General features: G+C 48.2%; 1 protein-coding gene across 1 annotated transcript in view; it reads left to right on the forward strand.

Moving 5' to 3' along the window:
* The first annotated feature begins 2,915 nt into the window (after positions 1-2,915).
* Positions 2,916-18,361, forward strand: part of TFCP2L1 (transcription factor CP2 like 1) — a 56,870-nt gene continuing 41,424 nt past the window's right edge. Inside the window, exons 1-2 of the mRNA XM_042954173.1 lie at positions 2,916-2,977; positions 6,416-6,567. Coding sequence (XP_042810107.1) covers positions 2,916-2,977; positions 6,416-6,567 — 214 coding nt within the window. The remainder of the gene's footprint in view (positions 2,978-6,415; positions 6,568-18,361) is intronic.

Below are 18,361 nucleotides of genomic sequence, written 5' to 3' on the forward strand. Positions count from 1 at the left end.
GCAGTATCTAGTGTTATTCTGCATGTTTCTAAACCTGAGAAAGCATATTATACAATGTGTAACTTATACTTGGCTTCTCTCTGCCCTGCCCTTAGGTTTCTGGGCTTCATCTACGGAGTTCTAGTTCATTTGCAGGCTTCCGGAGTCCTTCATCACGTGAACAGGCCACAGATGGCGTAGCTAGCCTCCCATTAATGGACATTTAGTTTGTCTCCAATTTTTGCTATTACAAACAATACTGGGATACATATAATTATACAGACTTTTCCCTCTGGCTAGCATACCTCCTTTCCCCAACCTCGGTCGCCCAGAAACTCCTATGCATTTGTCAAAACCATCCTCGCAGGCATCAGGACCCGGACTCTTCAGGGTGACCTCCTCCCAGAGCAGCTGGAATCCCGGGTGGAGCTGCCAAGAGGTGTTGCCCCTTGAGGACTCTGTGGGGCCCCGGGCTGCTACTCCTCAGGAACAGACATGCATCTGGGCCCTGGTACACTGGCCGGTCTTGTTCCAAGAAAGGAATGCAGGGCTTTAGGATAGGAATTGATGGTAGCCAAAGAGCACGGGTTCTCGAATCTGCATTTTGGGTGAGGCTCGGTGGCAGGGCTCATGTTCCTTTTGCAGCATCTGCTGGTGGCTGGAATGGCGGGGGGCTGGCTGGGCTTTGATCTCCAATGGGGCGGTTGGACGCTCTACACGGTGGTCCAGGATTCCAGAAAACCAGAGGCAGAAGCTGCCTGGCCTCCCAGGGGCCAGCCTGGAACAGGGCCAGGATTATTTCCACTGCATTTTGCTTTTGCCCATGCTGTGTGCTCAGTTGGAGACACTCCTCCAACCCCCACTTCACGGATTGGCCTAACTTCCATTTACCCATCCATCAGGAGACATCACTTTCCCCGGGGACTCAAAGCCCTCCCTCATATTCCCAGAGCAGCCTGTACTGCCTCGATCACACTGCACTGGAATTGTTGCTTTCCCAAAGGCCTCTCCAGGTAGAATGCAAACTTGCATTCCGCGCCATGCCTGGCACATGGCAGGTACTCTGGGCATATTTGTCCAGTGAAAGGATCCAGTAAAGGGTATGCTCTTTGCACACTACCCCAGAGAGCCTCCCATTTAGATGCTGCACTTGTCACGGACCCTGAGACAGAGCTTAGCGTTCAGGATGTTTATTAGGAAGTTTCCTTGAGATTAATACCTGTGTAAGGGATGGGAAGGAAGCAGGAGTGGACTGAGGGAGATCCCTTGGGAGGAACCCAGGACAGGTTTGCCTGCCCCTAGGCGTGTCCTGGGGCTAAATTAGCCCATCAGCAGAAGATGGCCAGACTTTCATTCTCCTGTCTCAGTAGTCATTGGGATGTAGACCACCCCTACCTGGGTGTGACCTTGGGGGAGGAGGCTGTCTGCAGTGGAGGCTATCCCAGAAGGGGCTGATGGTTGGGGGGCTATCTGCTTACGGCCCTCTCTGTGGCTCACACAGTAAGTCCTTCTTTAGAGGGGGATTGGAATGACACGCTTTTGTTTTCCTCTTGGGATAGAAGAACATCTTGGGGGGGGGGGGGCAGGTAGTAGTCCCTGAGAGCTAAGAGGAAGTGCCTTGCCAGCTGTGACCTGTGGCTGGAGGAAGAGTTGCTGTGAGAGAAGAGTACTGACATCCATGCCTGGGGGAGCTGGAGTTTCACTTCCAGGTCTTCATGGGGCTTCATTCCATCAACACTCAGAACGTCCACCTCTTCTGTGCCAGGCACTGTGACTTGTAGTGGGGGGGGGGGGGAGGGTCTGGGTATCACTTGGGTGTGAATCATGTCTCTATGACCTCCACTCCCTCCTTTCTGACCACTCCCCCATTACCCACTGTCTACACTTCTTCCAGACTGATCTTTCCAAAAAGCAAATCACGTATTCAACTCTCCTCCTTAAACCGTACTTAGAAATCCCAGCTCCGCGCGGGCCAGGGCATGCCAGGCCCTCTGTCATCTGCTCCTTCCAACTCTCTCACCTTATTTCCTTATCCCCTAGGTCACCCGGCCCCAGACATGCTAAAGTGGATCTGCCTTGGCAATTACTGCTGCCCTTGCCTTGGGCCACTTTCCCTCCAGATGTTCAGAGAAGTTTCTTCCAAGTCTGTAAGATCCAGGTTCAATGTCACCTCCTCCAGGAAGCCTTCTCTGATTACACACTCGATGCATTTTTTTCCCCATATTTATTCAACAAATATTTATTGAGCACTCACTATGTCCCAAGCACTTTCCAGGCAGAGGGGATATTCGAGGAGTTGGACTCCGGGCCTTGCCCTCTTGCAGCTTATATGCTAGTGGGAAAGACAATCAATCAATCAACGAAGATAAAAGGTGCCACGATTTCAGAGTGTAAAGTGCTATTGAAAACACACACACACACACACACACACACACACACACACACACACACATACACACACACACACACACACAAAACAAGAGCAAGGTAAGGGGGGGCGAAGAGTGTCCGGTCGGGGTCCGTCACATCCAAGCAGCCTCCCCCACCAACCACGGTGCAGCTGTGCGGACCCGCCCTGGGCGCGGAGTCAGGAGCGGCGCGCGGAGGAAGCCCGGGAGGTCGTCGGGGCGGCGGCGAGGGTCACCTGGGCCCCACCCTCGGCTCCAGGCCGCCGCCGCGCCGCCGCGCGCTCGCTCCCGGGAAGGGCGCGCCGGAGCGGGTCACCCAGGTGCGCGGCCTCCGGGAGCCACCGCCCCGCCGCGCGGCCTGGGGGGGCGGGTCCGGCCGTGGCCCCGCCCCCGAGCCGTCCATAAATGCGCCAGGCCGGCCGGCACCCCGGGTTCTGAGCACGGTTTCCAGCGGGCGGCCGGACGTCGGCGCGGCCCGCGGCCGGTTTGCTGCCACGCCTGGGTCGCGGCGGGCGCGGAGCCGCAGCCATGCTGTTCTGGCACACGCAGCCCGAGCACTACAACCAGCACAGCTCCGGCAGCTACCTGCGGTAAGGGCCGCGCCGCCCCGGCTTTACGGGCGCAGCCCGCGGGGCGCGGCCGGGGTCGGCGGGCGAGGCGCCGTCGGACGTCCCGGGGCGGGGCGGGAGCCGCAGGGCCCCGGGTCCCGAGCGCCCTCGCCGCGCCCCGGCCTTCCCGCTGTCCGCCCTTTGGGGACTGGGAGGGACGTCGCCAAGGTCCCGCCTAGGGACGGACGGACCCCGGCGGGGCCCGTCCTCCCTCGACGACCCTGGCGGACGCGGAGCGCACACCTGCTGGCCGCAGCCGCCCAGTCCGGCCGCCTCCCCCGTCTCTCCTTTCCACGCTCGCGCGGGAAGAGAGAGGAAACTTCCTGCCGTCAGTCTGGTGCCCGTCGCGGGGAAGTCTGGTCCCCTGCTCTTTGCCCCTCTCTGCCCGGGTCCTTCTCCGAGCCTCGCGCCCTCTCCAGTCACCTTGGGCCGCGGGGCGAGTGAGCGGCGAGGGCGCGCTTCAGCCTCGCGCGCCGGCGGGCGGGGGCTCCGAGGAACAGGTGGCCCCCTCCTTCCAGGTGGTCTTGCGTTATCGGCCTGGGGCCCGCACGTTTATTACCCTTGATGGAAATCTTTCTTCTTCTGCAGGGACTTGACTAGTGCTCTTCAAAGGGAAAAGTAAGTCGTGCTTGTTTTTTTCAAAGTTCTCTCCCATCCCCTTTGAGGAAGTACGAGCCCCGTTAGCTTCGGTTCCTGGAGGATTGTTTTTCCCTGTTCTGCAGCTGGCTGGGCACTAATGGGCAGTCATTTCATTTTCTGAACTCGCCTGAACCAGCTTTAGCCTGTCTTTATTTCCATCCTAGTCACGGTTTATGAAATGTGCCTAATTTAACCCAAAGGGCATTTGGTATGGGCTCAGAGAAAGTGAGTCGTGAGACCCAGGGAGAGGGAGTCGCTGGCTCTGGTAGCCCTGAAGTGAGAGCCATTCTGAGTGCCCCCCTCCCCCCCACCCCCCCGACTTTTTTGCCCCAAGAAGTTCTCACTCAGATGTAGCAGTCCACGTTATTTGGAAATCCTGGCTTCTGATAAGTGTGCGTCCAGTAGTCCTCTCTGAAGCCATCACCCTTCTGGAAGCAAGGAAATGATTGGGTTTAACTGATGTGTCTTCTGTTCCTTATTCCTGGGTCTGAGTAGTAGAAGGTGGCAGAGTGTAGCCTCTTAATTGAGGAATGATGGCTTCCCTGCAGACCCCGGTGATGTCATCCGAGGGAAGCTGCTGGGGGAGGGTGTGGGGGATGTCGGGAGTCCGCTGGGGGTTGTTAGACCCTGCAAAATTGTATCCGTTCACCTATATGAACCGCCACACTGGAGTCCCTTTTTATGGTACTGTGCCATGTGGTTACAGTTGTGGTGTTTTGGCCAAATTTTAGTTTGTGGCCATTAAATATGTTGCCGTATCTTAAAAACAAGTTTGAAGGTGACCTTGAGTGGAATATGAGTGTATTTAAAACTTCCTGGATACTTAAAATGTCATCCCATTAGGGAATAATGCCCCACTGTGTAGGAGGCTCTTCTACTGAGATGGAAATTTGTCTGTGGAGTTCCTTAGATACCTTTTTAGGATTTTGGTGTTGTATTGGGGGTCAGGCGGTGGGGTGGGAGTTGGGGTGCAAGGTGCCCCAAAGCCATATTGGTTTCTGGGGTCATTTTGGGGGCACGGATAAAGAAACATTTGGTCCATGGTATTTATTTTATTTTTTATATTTTTACTTCGCTCTTTGGAAGCTAGGGTTTTCACCCTTATAGAGGCTGACCTCGGTGAAGGCCAAGGTGAGGGTCAGTGACTATTGCCACTGGTTCCCGCAACTCCAGAGTGAGCGTCTTGTCCTTTTCCTTGGTTTTTATATTTTATTTTTGGTCTCCTCACGCTGCACCACTTGTGCAAATCGTCTGACCTTACCAGTAGTGGCCTTTACTCTTTTCTTCCTTTTTCTGTTTGATGTTCTCGTGACTTTTATTCCTTGGCAAATAAGGATGCCAGGCTTGAAACAAGTTACTGTTGAGTGATGGTTCTTACCACCCCTGCCTTTTCTTCTTCCTTTTTTTTTAATTTAAAGGCAGCAGGCGCATGGATTATTAACTTAACATGGTCTGGGCAAACATGACCTTATGCAATCCCCAGGTGAGCAGGCCTGCCTGCTTCTCCCATGTTCCTAGATAACCACTTGGGCTGGGAGTGAGCGCCAGTCTGGCAGAAGGAAAGTGTGGTGTTCGGAGGGCCAGGACAGCACTGCGCTCCTGTCTTTGGGCTGCACATGGTGGCCCGGGAGGCCCCCCCCCCCTGCTCAGGAGAGTTTCCAGGTGTGCTCTGAGCCAGACTTTAATTCCCGCGAATGGTTTGGCATTGCTCGGGTGTGTGCCGGGTTTGTGTTTTAGAGACTACTGGTTTATTGTGTCGAACGAGGAACAGATTGTACCAGTGACTCTGTGGTTTATATAGTGAAGCGGGGTCAGTGGATCTGATTCATAACCCGGGACACTCAGAGGGAGGAGGGTGATCAAGATAAGGGCCCCAGGGCTTTTTTGGCACTGGTTTCCTAGCTGCTTGTAATTTAGAGGTCTTAAAGCCACTCCTGCTCACAGGTCATTCGCGTTCTCAAGAATTTCTTTTTCCCTTGTGAGGACACTTCAACAGTACGTCTAGATACAAGTCCTAGGCTGATGTGAGACTGATTTTTTTTTTTTCTTTTGGATAATGTCAGGGGGAGTTGTTCAGAGGTGGAGGAAAAGAATCTGAGCATCTTGATGTTTTCCAGTTGGATAAAGAAAACTGAATTAAAGCCAAGGTCTTTCCTGCTTGTTTTGCATTTAGGAGATACTGTATGACCTTAAAATTATGAGTCGACTGTCCTTTTTTTTTTTTTTTTTTTTTGAAGAGTGGTGGTGGTAGGGTGTCACCTGAGCGAGTGAAATGCAATTCCTACGTGTTTGCATAGTTTACGGAGCCCTAAGGACAGGGGTGAATTGGCCCGAGAAGCCACCAGTGAATAGAATGGCTGACTTAAAAAGTTACAGGTTTTGTTCAGATTCTTATGCTAAAAGCCAGCCTTCCTAAGGAGCAGTCTCCTGTGGATGGAAACCATGTGGCATTTACAGTTTACCCCACTGCTGCTGGTCCCTGTGACACAGAGAAGACTTCTGTAATTTGTAGATAGTAGATAAGTTTGCATTTTTGCCTCCTTGATTCGATTCTGTAAATCCCTGCAGGGCCACTGGGGACAGGTGTATTCTGTTGGAAACCTGCCTCTCTGAGTGTTGGTGACTCGGGGTTCAGAAAGCTGAGCGAGCACGCTGCCCTGCATTTCGCTGCGCTGCCCTGGGTGCCCCTGGTCAGGATCCGCTTGTCCATCGAGGCTGTGTTTTGGCCCTGGGGCTCCCGGGGGGGGCCCCATGCCTGACTGCCCCCTCCGTGTGTTGCAGCGATGTGCTCGCCCTGCCCATCTTCAAGCAAGAGGAGCCGCAGCTGTCCCCCGAGAGTGAGGCCCGCCTGCCGCCCCTGCAGTATGTGCTGTGTGCTGCCACGTCCCCGGCCGTGAAGCTGCACGAAGAGACCCTGACCTATCTCAACCAAGGTAGTGGCTGGAACGCGGGGGCCGGGGCAGAGCCTGGGGGCCGGCGCGACCTCCCGGGAGGGATGGGGAGTCGACCTGAATGACCCCCTTCCGGCTTCCTTACCTTGTCACAGTGGGGTTAGTCGGGAGGGAGCCTGTCGCGTCAGACACATTGCATTTCCCAGCCCTGGGACCTCCCTGAGCCTCTATGTCTTCATCTGCAGAGTGGACGCAGCAGCTGTGTTGTTATTCAGGCCAGCCGCGGGGTACGCGCGGTTTCTTGTGCACGCCCTCCGTGGGGCAGGTGCTCAGCGATCCGTGGCCACTGGTGTGATTACTGTTGACTGTGACCACGACCGATGTCCTTGCCTGGACGTAGATGGAGCACGTGAGGTATAGCGGACCTGCTGTCCTTTCTGGAGCCGCAGCAGGCCGTGGCGGGAAGACTGGCCCCGTCCTAATGCGCCACGGGGGCTGGACCCCGCACATGCCAGACGGAAGCCCTGTGTGGTGCTGGTGACAGGGCCGTGCACGCGTCCTGGGAGAAGTGGCGTGGGCTTTGCAGTCTGAATCTCAGGTCCGTGACTTTGAGCTGCCTTCTCTGTGCCTCCGCGTTTTCACATGGAAACCGAGAAGTGTAATTTTGGGACATTCGAAAGGAATGAAGTTGTTCTAAGTGTCTGCGATGATAACGGCTGTTGGGCTGCTGATTGCCTTTATCAGGACACGTGGATCAGCGTCCCAACAGATGGCGTTTTTGCGGTTTCTGTGTGAGCCTGTGTGTGTGTTTATTGAACTTCCTTCCTGGGTCACCTCCTAGACACCCCGGCATCAGGTGGGTTCGCTGACCCTGTGTTTCTCCGTGGGGAGAGCAGAGGGGCAGGGAGCACAGCCGTTTCGGTGGGCCTGCACTGTCCTGCAGGGTGCCACGGCACTTTTGTCTTACGTGGGCTGCCTCCTTTCTGGAAAACTTGGGAGTCCTGAATTTGGAGAGCCAGCCAGGTGGGTGGAAATGCAGCCGGATCTTTGGGCTGTCCTCTGCTGGCTGGCCAGCTTCTGGCCGGGGGGGACCAGCTGAGTGCTAGCAGGTGGCTCTGCGTCTTCTCCGGAAGGAAGCAAGCCCCCTCCCATGGTTGACGTGACCCAGTGGAAGGGCATGCCTGTTCCCCTGGGTGACTCCCTGGCCTCAGCTGGTTGCCAAGCCCAAACTCGGTTGCAGTAGGGGGCCTGACTCAGTCTCTGACAGTATGAGGTGGCCATGGTGAAGAATGCCTCTGGGCTGGTCTGTGGAGGGGCTTCCGCCATTTTCCTTTCTCTTTCAGAGAATGTCAAATGCTACAAACTTGTGTACCTTTGCTTTCTTGTCTGGGCCTCTGCTCTTTTGTCTCAAGGTAGCCTGGAGAAATTGGCTCCTGTTTGCTGAGCTTTGAGTCCCGGGGCTGGTGTTGTTCTGGTCTTGTCCTGCGGTGCTGAGGAGTAAGTGGTTGGGGGCCACGAGTCTGGCCCGGGACACTGAGTGTGCACCCGCCTCCCTGCCCCGACTGCAAGGCCTTTGCCTGCCTTGCCTGCCTTCCCTGCACCCCTCCCCCCTTTAATCAGCCAACTTTGGACCATGTTTGGCAGTCCGCATACCGGGCCTTTTTTAAGAGTTTCTCCTTTGTTCAGTGCAGAAAAGTTAAGAGGGGAAAAGAATTGCCTCATGGTCTTACTATCCTGTGTCAGTTTGGTGTATTTACTTTAGATACATTTTAAGTTGCATTTTCCTGATAATTAAAATAACACGTGCTCATGATAAACAATTTGGATGATTTAGACAAGTATAGGAAGAAAATGGGAAGAGAAAAAATGTGAAATCTCCTAATTACACCTGAGAACCCCTGCTAACCTGATTTCCATGTGTATTTGTGAATGCATCTTTTAGAACTGTGACCCTACTCCAGAAGTATGTCTGCCTTTCATTTTTTTTTTTTTAATGTTTGTTTATTTTTGAAAGAGAGAGAGAGAGAGAGAAAGCGTGCACGCACGTGAGCAGGGAAGGGGGGGGGGGGCGGAGACAGAATCCGAAGCAGGCTCCAGGCTCTGAACTGTCAGCACAGAGCCCGACGGACGTGGGGCTCAAACCCACAGACTGTGAGATCATGACCTGAGCCAAAGTCGGACGCTTAACCAACCAAGCCACCCACGTGCCCCTGAACTTCTCTCATTTCATTCGAAATGCTTTGAGAACCTAAATTTTTGTAATGGTTGCAAGATATCACATGTTCTAGGTCTGTTGCTTCGAGCAGTGTCATGGATGGACACTCAGCTTTCAGTTGCTATCTTTGTGTGAAATGTTGATTAAAAAAAAAATTAATAAATTACCTTCGAAGTAGGATTACTGGATCGAAGCCTTCTCAGCAGAATGGCCCAGCAGGGCACATTTTACTGTCTTTCCCAATATTGGATGTTGTGGCTTTTCATCTGAATAGTGAAACACGGAACTTAAAGCAGAATTTCTGTCATTGTGGTTATCGTAAGCTAGTATTCGTCAGTCGGTGTGGTCAAATATTTATTGTAAAATAGGTTTCTGGATCTTTTACATTTCTCCATCAATAATGTTCATGTTCCTTGTCCATTTTTCTATTGGGAGGTTTATGTCTCACTGATTGTAAGAGCACATCATATTTGAAAAGTATCAACTTTTAGTTGCTATATGTTGCAAACATTTTCCCTTGTTGGCTGCCAGCCGTTTATATTTATTGGGTGACAATTATATTTATGCTGTGGGATCTGTGTCATAATTTTTTTTCTGTGTAAAAATTTATTTGAAATGTCTATTGTAAAATCTTTCAGTCTCTTAAAACAGTTTTTCTTCTATGCTAAGAATGCCCACCCACCCGAAAATCACTTAGTAGTTTCCTAAATTTCATTTCATGGTTTCCAAGTTGTAACACTGAAATGCACTTGCAATATTTTTTGAAACTTAGTAATTAGGCGTTTAATGATATTTTGGATTATTATTACTTAACATATATATATATATTTTTTTTTTCAGCCTTACCAGTGAGATTTATACTGTCACATTACATTTGGAATTTATGATGTGATATAAAGGTCTAACTTTGTTTATTTTTCTAGATAGTTAAGCTACTAGTTATTGCCTAGTTTATCCTTTTCTCACTGGCTTAAAACGCCGCTTTGGAAACATTTAAAAAAGCTATATTCTAGGGTATTGGTCCAGAAACAACGCCTCACCCCTTGTATAGGTATTTGTCCTGTAGCTCAGATATTCATTGATTCTTGCCCCATTTCACACTGACCTGTTTATCATGGCTTGGAAATTGTTTCCCTATTTGAGTGTAGAAGTCCCTTTAATCATTTTTCTTAGTTCCTCTTGATCATATTCTTACAGATGGATTTTACAACCACTGAATCTCCTTGGTATACCTTTTTTCTTTTTTTCACAGCGATGAGATGATACACTTTATGAAATTGTTTCTTGATTTTATTAAACACTCTTCTTGTAATAACATTTTTTTGTCACTAAAGCCTCTTTAACCTCATTTAAAATGTTTGCATATTATTTCACTATTTTTTCTTGTTATTTAGGATAGTATAGTGGCATCACTGCTTGAAGAAAATATACAGTGTAGTGTTTTGCTTTGTTTTTTTTTTTTTTTTTTTTTTTACCATGTTTCCCATAATAGAGTGGAAACTCTGAGGACAGAGCCACGTTTTATCTTTTTAAGTGCTGTATCCCTGCCATTAAGCTTGGTGCCTGTGATACCGAAGTAGGTGTTCTATCGATATTTAGAAAATTAAACAGTAGGCATGATTTACTTTCCATTCTATTTTTCTCTCCTCTCTTTAAAAAAAAAAAAAATTAAATGTTTATTTATTTTTGAGAGAGAGACAGTGAGAGCCAGGGAAAAGCAGAGAGAGAGAGGGAGACACAATCCGAAACAGGCTCCAGGCTCCGAGTTGTCAGCGCACAGCCCAATGTGGGTCTCGACCTCACGAACTGGGAGGTCGTGACCAGAGCCGACATCGGACGCTTAACCAACTGAGCCACCCAGGCGCCCCTCTTCTCTCTTTGTTGCTGTTAGTAATAATGCTGAACTGATTATCTCTTTCAGTGTCTTTTATTTAAAGTAGTCTATACTTCTATGTCATAGGACATATTGTCACTGATTCAGTTAAAAACAATGGTTTTGATACGTCATTTAAAACCTTTTTGGTTAATTGAAAAGTTAGATATTAATGGTATTTTTTTTTAATTTTTAAAATTTTTTTTATTTTTTTCAGTAATCTCTACACCCAACATGGGGCTCAAACTCACAGTCCTGAGATCAAGAGTCACCTGCTCTTCTGACTGAGCCAGCCAGGCGCCCTGCTATTAACAGGATTTAATGTTTATTGCGTTGGCTCTGTGATGTCTGTTGTACTATTTCTGAGGCCACGCCATATCCTCTTCCTTAAAATGGTATTTTTAAAGCTCTGAAAACATGAAGGGATGCTCTGTCTGGAAGACATTTAAACCATCAGATGCTCATTTCTCGGCGTAGTGTCAGGACAGTGTGTTCCATATGGATGTCTTCTCACCAAGCCTAATGGCTGATTTTATATATGGTAGAAATGATTTGTAAACAATGTAGGTCTTCTTCCTCTGACATGGAGTCCTAAGAAGTGGGTGGACAGCTGTTGCATGGAGGTCTGCAAAGTCCCAGATCAACCTTTTTGTCAGTGGCCAGATCTTTCCTGAAGGCTGGAGCCAGAAGGCTGGGGTAGGGGGAGGAGTCAGGGAGAACCGAGGAAAGAGAGCCCCAGGCAATTTGTGTAGGGATTTCTGGCTTGGAGATAAGGAACAGCTTTGCAAGAATGGCTTGTTTTGGAAAAGGCTTTTGGTGTTTCCTTATAAAGAACTCTTGAATCTTAAATATAGTAATAGATTCTTACGGGAGTCATGAATGAACTTCCTGTCCTTCGGAATGAGAGGTGGTTTAGTGCAAAGAAAGAAAAGCCACAAGCAAAGGCAAGAATGAAGTGTGTGTGTGCGTGCAGGGGTGGGGTGGAGGTGCAGTTAAGCACACTGTCTATCTTGAAGAACCCTAAGTGGTTTAGGTTAACTAAGGTTGGGGGAACATGAAGAGTTTGAATGATACGGCTGGAGGGGTAGACCAGATGGCCGAGTTCTCCAGCTGCCTTGTGAAGGCTGAGCCATTGGGCAGCCACCTGGGCAAGTTACTTAACCTCTCAGTGCCTTCAATTCCCCATTTATAAAATGAAGGAAATAAAGTCCCTACAAAGAAAATGCTACTATGTGGACAAAATGGGTTAATACCTGTAGAGCCTTGAAAGGGGTGTCTGGCACATAGTAAGCACTCAAAATTGGCCATTATTAATAAATAGAAACCTGTTTACCCTAATTCTCTTTTTGAGAGAGAGAAGGTGCAAGTGAGTGAGGGACAGAGAGAGAGAAAGAGAGACTCCTACAAAGGTAGATAGAGAAGTGGGGCTCACCTGAAGCAGGGCTTGATCTCCCCCGATGTGGGACTCAAACTCACAAACCATGAGATCATGACCTGAGTGGAGGTCAGATGCTTAATGACTGAGCCACCCCAGCGCCCTTTATCCTTTTTGTAATTCAAAGATGAACACAGGTGGGTTCTAGAGCTAAGAATTGCAAGGTGGGAGCTTTGGGACAGATTAAAGGCAGGAAGGCCTGCTGAACTTTTCTTTTCTACATTCACTGTACAACCAGATGATAGACATAACCTGGAGGAGACATTTCCTACACAGGCTGTTAAAATACCGTCTTTAATTTTGTGATTCCAAAAGGTATTGGACCCCTCCCTAGATGATGTCAGCTGTTGTGTCGACGATTGCTTTGCTTGGATCCTCAACCACGTAAAGCTTTGTGGAGGACCTCCGCCTTTAGTGTGATACTTTGTTCAGCCCTGTAGAATTTACAAACTCTTTCTGATGTTCTCTTTTGAATAATTCTCCCAAAATGTATGATCCCCATATTACAGGTAGGCTGAGAGAGGCTAAATCTGCTTCCCTCTCCTGTGTTAGGCAGTTAGGCAAGTCTGGGGAGTGGTTGAGCAGGGGTGTGATAATGAATGGAGTTCTGGAAGGTGAGAGGTGTTTTTTTTTTTTTTTTTTCCTGGCCTGGAACTTCCTACAAGGCAGGATTCTCTGCTGGGCACTTCCGGGAGCGATACCTGCCACCTGGTACTCCTTATGCAGTTCTCAGGATGAGTGTGTGAAACTTGGAGGGGAGACAACTTGTGGAGGAATGGAAGGGGGTAGAAAATGCCTCCTTGAGCAGAAAGCATAATCAGTTGCTCTTCCCCTCCCCTCCCCCCCTTTCAGGCTCTCCACCCACCCACAGTGACCTGACGGAATGGCCAGGGAGATAAGAACTCTGGGCGGGGAAGTCTTGTCTTCCAGCTCCAAGACCAAGAATGAATGGCTGCAGTCTTTTGACCAGCTTCTGCTCTAGGGGAAGTCACTTAATCTCTTAGAAGCCTCGGTTTCCTCACCTGTGGGATGGAGATGGTTTCATTTTTGTGTTGCTCTTGAGAATTAAGTGAGCAACAAGAATCTGGCAAGTGGTAAGCAGAGTTATGTGTCCCCTGTCCCCAGTTTTTTTATTAAAAACATTTTTTTATTAATGTTTATTTTTGAGAGAGAGAGAGGGAGACCCAGAATCTGAAGCAGGCTCCAGGCTCTGAACTGTCAGCAAGGAGCCTGATGCGGGGCGTGAACTCACAAACCGTGAGATCATGATCTGAGCCGAAAACAAGAGTTGGACGCTTCACCGACTGAGCCGCCCAGGCGCCCCTACTTCCGTTTTTTTAAATAATTCTACCCAGCACGTCAGTGAGCCTTCATGTTCACATATCTTTGTGCTTAAGCAGGGGTGAGACTATCTGCAGGATAAATATCCAGAAATGGAATTGCCGGCACAAAATTTCAATAGATATTGCCATACTGCCCTTCAGTGAAGGTGCACTTATTTTTACTTGTGTGAACAATAAGTACTAAATAATTGTTTAGTTCTCCCTGCCGTATCATCTGTCCCTTGATTCGACCACACCTGGAATATAAAGTCCTCAAAGGCAGAGCCCTGGTTCACTGCTGCTCCTAGTTCAGTGCCTGGAATACATGACTTCTTTGAGTGAATGAAGAACCTCCGTTCTTCTGTACCTTTGCCAAAACATTTTCACCTCAAAAACCTTAAAGTAGGGGCACCTGGGTGGCTCAGTCAGTTGAGCGTCCGGCTCTTGATTTTGGCTCAGGTCACGATCCCCAGGTCGTGGGATCGAGCCCTGCTTTGGGTTCCATGCTTAGCATGGAGCCTGCTTAAGATTCTCTGTCTCTCTCCCTCTGTCCATCTCCCCTGCTTGTGAGTGCACGTACACATACATACTCTCTCTCTCCCCCACCCCCCAAACCCACTGAAAAACCCACTTAAAGTAATGGGGAAAGCATAAGGTATTTGTGCTGTAATATTTGTGTCCTTAATGATACTGAATACGTATTTTATTTTTGAATGTTGTTTTTAAGTAATCTCTATACCCAATGTGGGCTCCAACTCGCAATCGTGAGATCAGAAGTCATATGCTCCACTGGCCGAGCCAGTCACATGCCCCTGAATCTGTATATATGTTTTTTGTTATTTGGTTTTTACTATTCTGTTTGCTTTTCATGTGCTATATACCTATTTGTCAAGTGGGCTTTTTATCCTTATTTATTTGTATAGGCTCTTTGCATATTTGGGATAACGCGTTAGAAATATTTTTCCACGTTTTTGTTGATTCATTCTTCATTCATTTGTTTGCTTGTTCTTTCTTTTACATAATATAGGTTTTTACAAATTTTCATGGGATCAGGGGGTGCCTGGGTGGCTCATTTGGTTGAGCATCTGGGCTCAGGTCATGATCTCGCAGTTCTGGGGTTCAAGCCCTGCATCACATTGGGCTCCGCACTAACACGGAGCCTGTCTGTCTCCCTCTCCCTCTGCCCCTCCCCAGCTCATGTGCTCTGTCTCAAAAACAAATCAACATTAAAATTTTTTTTTTTTGTGGGACCAGGTTGTTGGATTTTGCCTTGATTCGTTTTGTCCCATTCTTCATATCCCATTTAGGAAATATCTTCTCTACCTCAAGATTTTGATTTATTCACCTGTTTTTAAAAAATGTTTTTCCCAAGTCTTTGACACTGTGGCATTTGTGCAGGTGTGTAAAGAATGAAGTAGGAATCCACCTCCATTACTTCCCAGGTAGACATCACGTTGTCCCTCCGTAACTTATAAATATGGAGCCTTCACGTAGTAGAGCTCTGTGCAACCCTAAAAAGCATTAGGCAGATCCGTGCATTCATCCATGAAAGATAGCCAGCATGTGGTGTCAAGGTTAATAAAGTCTTTCCCTTTCTTGGTAACATCAGTTTGGATGACTCTATTCGTTATCCTTTCTTAGTATCTGGGTGGCAGATGAAAAGCTGGGATGTGCCCGGGTTCTGGTTCTGGCTCTCTATTCTTTCCCAGCTTACTGAACCTATTTTCAGCCTGTGCTTTCTACAAAAAACAGAACACCCCCTTCGGGTGTTGTTTGGAGAATTAAATGAGATATTTGTTGCTGTTTTTTGTTCTTGCCATGCATGGGTACTTTACTTTGGGTACATAAAATTTAGAAACCGCGTAACATAGGTTAAAAAGAAAAAAAAAAACCTCACGGAACAAATGCTTTCCCAATAGTCAATTCTCCGTGATTAATCAATGAATGGGTATGGTTGTTGTCGATTGGTTCTTTGTTTCTTCATTGTTTTTAAAATCATGGGCGTTTATTGACATGAATACAAGGTTAGTTGGACAGATTGTTCATCTCAGCTCAAAGCATATAGAAATGATTTTTAATGTTTCAGAGGTCTCCTGGTCATGTCAAACTTTAGTGGACCAATTAAGTTAAAATATAACACTGTACAGTCTACTTCCAGAGCGTCCGATGAACTAGGAATGATATAGTCATAAGAATTCTCTTAATACCGTCTATGTTCTGGAAACACTATATTAGAAATGAGAACAATTCTACACCAGTTCAGTAACCTGGTAAATGAAACAGGCCTCCATCAGAGTTAATTAATTACTTTTTAAAGTTTATTTATTTTGAGAGAGAGAAAATGAGTGACGGAGGGGCAAAGAGAGGGGGAGAGGAAATCCCAACCCATCTGCACTGCCCGCATGCCGCCCGATGTAGAGCTCACAAACCCAACCGTGGGATCATGGCTTGAGCAGAAACCAAGAGTCAGCTGCTTAACTGAGCCATCCAGGGCCTCTAGAGCTAATTTAAAGAGAGAAGACACCTCAGGTGACCTGCTGTGCTTGTAGATGTTTAGAGATTGGCTTCTGTGAATCTGAATCCAATCTGCCCATCCCCCTGTGTTCCTCCCTCACAGCTAACCCCTCCTGCTCCGATGGGGGCCTGATGACTAAGGGGATGTCCTGATCTATTTAAAATGTAGGTGTTCTTGTTTTTCAAGCGTTGGGAGGCCAACAGATAAGGAGACAATTACCATTGAAAGATAGCTCCTACTCCTCAAGAGAAGGGGGCACACCCCACCATGCAGGGGGGTACCAGAGTCCCTCAGGAGGCAGAGAGATTGAGGGGAAAAATCTGGATGGGAGCCTTTACTGTGGTTTCTAGGAGAAGGAATGGGCGAGGCAGAATAAATATGTGTAGGAGTAGTTCTGGGGCGTAGGGGCTCTCCCAGCTCTGGTACCCAGCTGGAGTGGCCTAGGCAGGAGAATAGTGGCCTGGAGGGAAAGCTCTGGGAGGAGGTGGTTGGGGTGTGGTCTGTGGCTTGCTCGGTTTGCATATGAAAGCCACACACAAAGGCTAGTTATTTATAATCTGAGAACTGTCTAGCCCTAGGAGGGTTTGCGTCAGCAAGGCCCCAGATACCAAAGCATCCGGAAGCATGATTAACTAATTAATTGAGTTTTAAAATGTTTATTTATGTTTTGGGGGGGGAGGGGCAGAGAGAGAGAGAGAGAGAGAGAGAGAGAGAGAGAGAGAGAAAGAGAAAGGAAGAGGGAGGGAGAATCCCAGGCAGGCTCTGCGCCCTGGGCAGACCCAGGGCTTAGTCTCCCTACCCTTGACATTAGGACCTGAGCTGAAATCAAGAGTCTGCCGCTTAAATGATTGAGCCACTCAGGGGCCCCAGAAACATGGTAAATTTAATACGTGACCTTGGGCGCTGCCCTGGGCTGCAAGTGGAATGGTGGGCACAAAGGAGCTATGTGAGAAAAGCTACATTTCAGACTTAGAGTCAGCCAGTTTTTTCTTAGTTGTCTGAGCTTCCTCTCAGTCTGCACAACCACCGCAAACTTTCTTGAGCCGTATTCTCACGGGAGCTGGTCTCCCTTTGCTCTCTCGGGGCCTTTGACCGTCTCCCGGTAGGAGCCACAGTCTGGATGTGCAAGCCTGATGTTTCCATGCACCTGGGGAAACCTCCCTGTTTCTCAGCAGTAAGTTTCCTCCTCCATGGTTTTCTGCAGGGTTGCATGTCCTGATCTACATGCACTCGGGCAGTGTAGACTTTGAGCAGCGGCTCTTTGAATCTCCCTTGCTACCTGTGCATTTCCGCACTGGAGAGCTGCCTGCTCTGGTCGCAGACCTTTGATTTGAACCTCAGGCGCTTTGTGCGCTTAATTTTTGTTACGTCACTTATGAAATCCTCTGTTTCTCTCTCTAGACTTTGTAGGGAAACGCGAAGAGCATCTCTGAGTTTCTTCAAAATGACCTCTCATCGTCTTGGTATCTGTCCTGTGACTCTGTCTGATGTCAAGGTGCTGTCATTCGGGTAATCTCTAGGCAGAGCCGGGAGTGTGTCATCTCAGAGATTTTGGCTGGTTTCCTTTGTCATCACTGTCCTGTTCCCTTTGTGTGTTGTTCTGCAGTCACTTTATTCTTTTTTTAAAATTTATATCCAAGTTAGTTGGCATATAGTGCAACCATGGTTTCAGGAGTAGATTCCTTAGTGCCCCTTACCCATTTAGCCCATGCCCCCTCCACACGCCCTCCAGCAACCCTCTGTTCTCCATATTTAAGAGTCTTTTATGTTTTGTCCCCTCCCTGTTTTTTATATTATTTTTGCTTCCCTCCCCTTATATTCATCTGTTTTATATCAAAGTCCTCATGTGAGCGAAGTCATATGATATCTGTCTTTCTTTAATTTTGCTTAGCATAATACCCTCTAGTTCCATCCACGTCGTTGCAAATGGCAAGATTTCATTCTTTTTGATTGCCAAGTAATACTCCGTTGTGTATATATATATATATATATATATATATATATATATATATATATACACACACACACACACACACACCACATCTTCCTTATCCATTGATCCATCGATGGACATTTGGGCTTTTTCCATACTTTGGCTATTGTTGAAAATGCTGCTAGAAACATTGGGGTGCATGTGCCCCTGTGAAACAGCATACCTGTATCCCTTGGATAAATTACCAAGTAGTGCAATTGCTGGGTCGTTGGGTAGTTCTATTTTAATTTTTTGAGGAACCTCCATACCGTTTTCCAGAGTGGCTGCACCAGTTTGCATTCCCACCAGCAATGCAAAAGAGGTCCTCTTTCTCTGCGTCCTCGCCAACATCTGTTATTGCCCGAGTTGTTACTGTTAGCCATTCTGACAGGTGTGAGTGAGGTGGTATCTCACTGTGGTTTTGATGTGTATTTCCCTGATGACGAGTGATGTTGAGCATTTTTTCATGTGTCGGTTGGCCATCTGGATGTCTTCTTTGGAGAA

This window comes from Panthera leo, chromosome C1 (assembly GCF_018350215.1).
Source record: "Panthera leo isolate Ple1 chromosome C1, P.leo_Ple1_pat1.1, whole genome shotgun sequence".
NCBI classification, from domain to species: Eukaryota; Metazoa; Chordata; class Mammalia; order Carnivora; family Felidae; genus Panthera; species Panthera leo.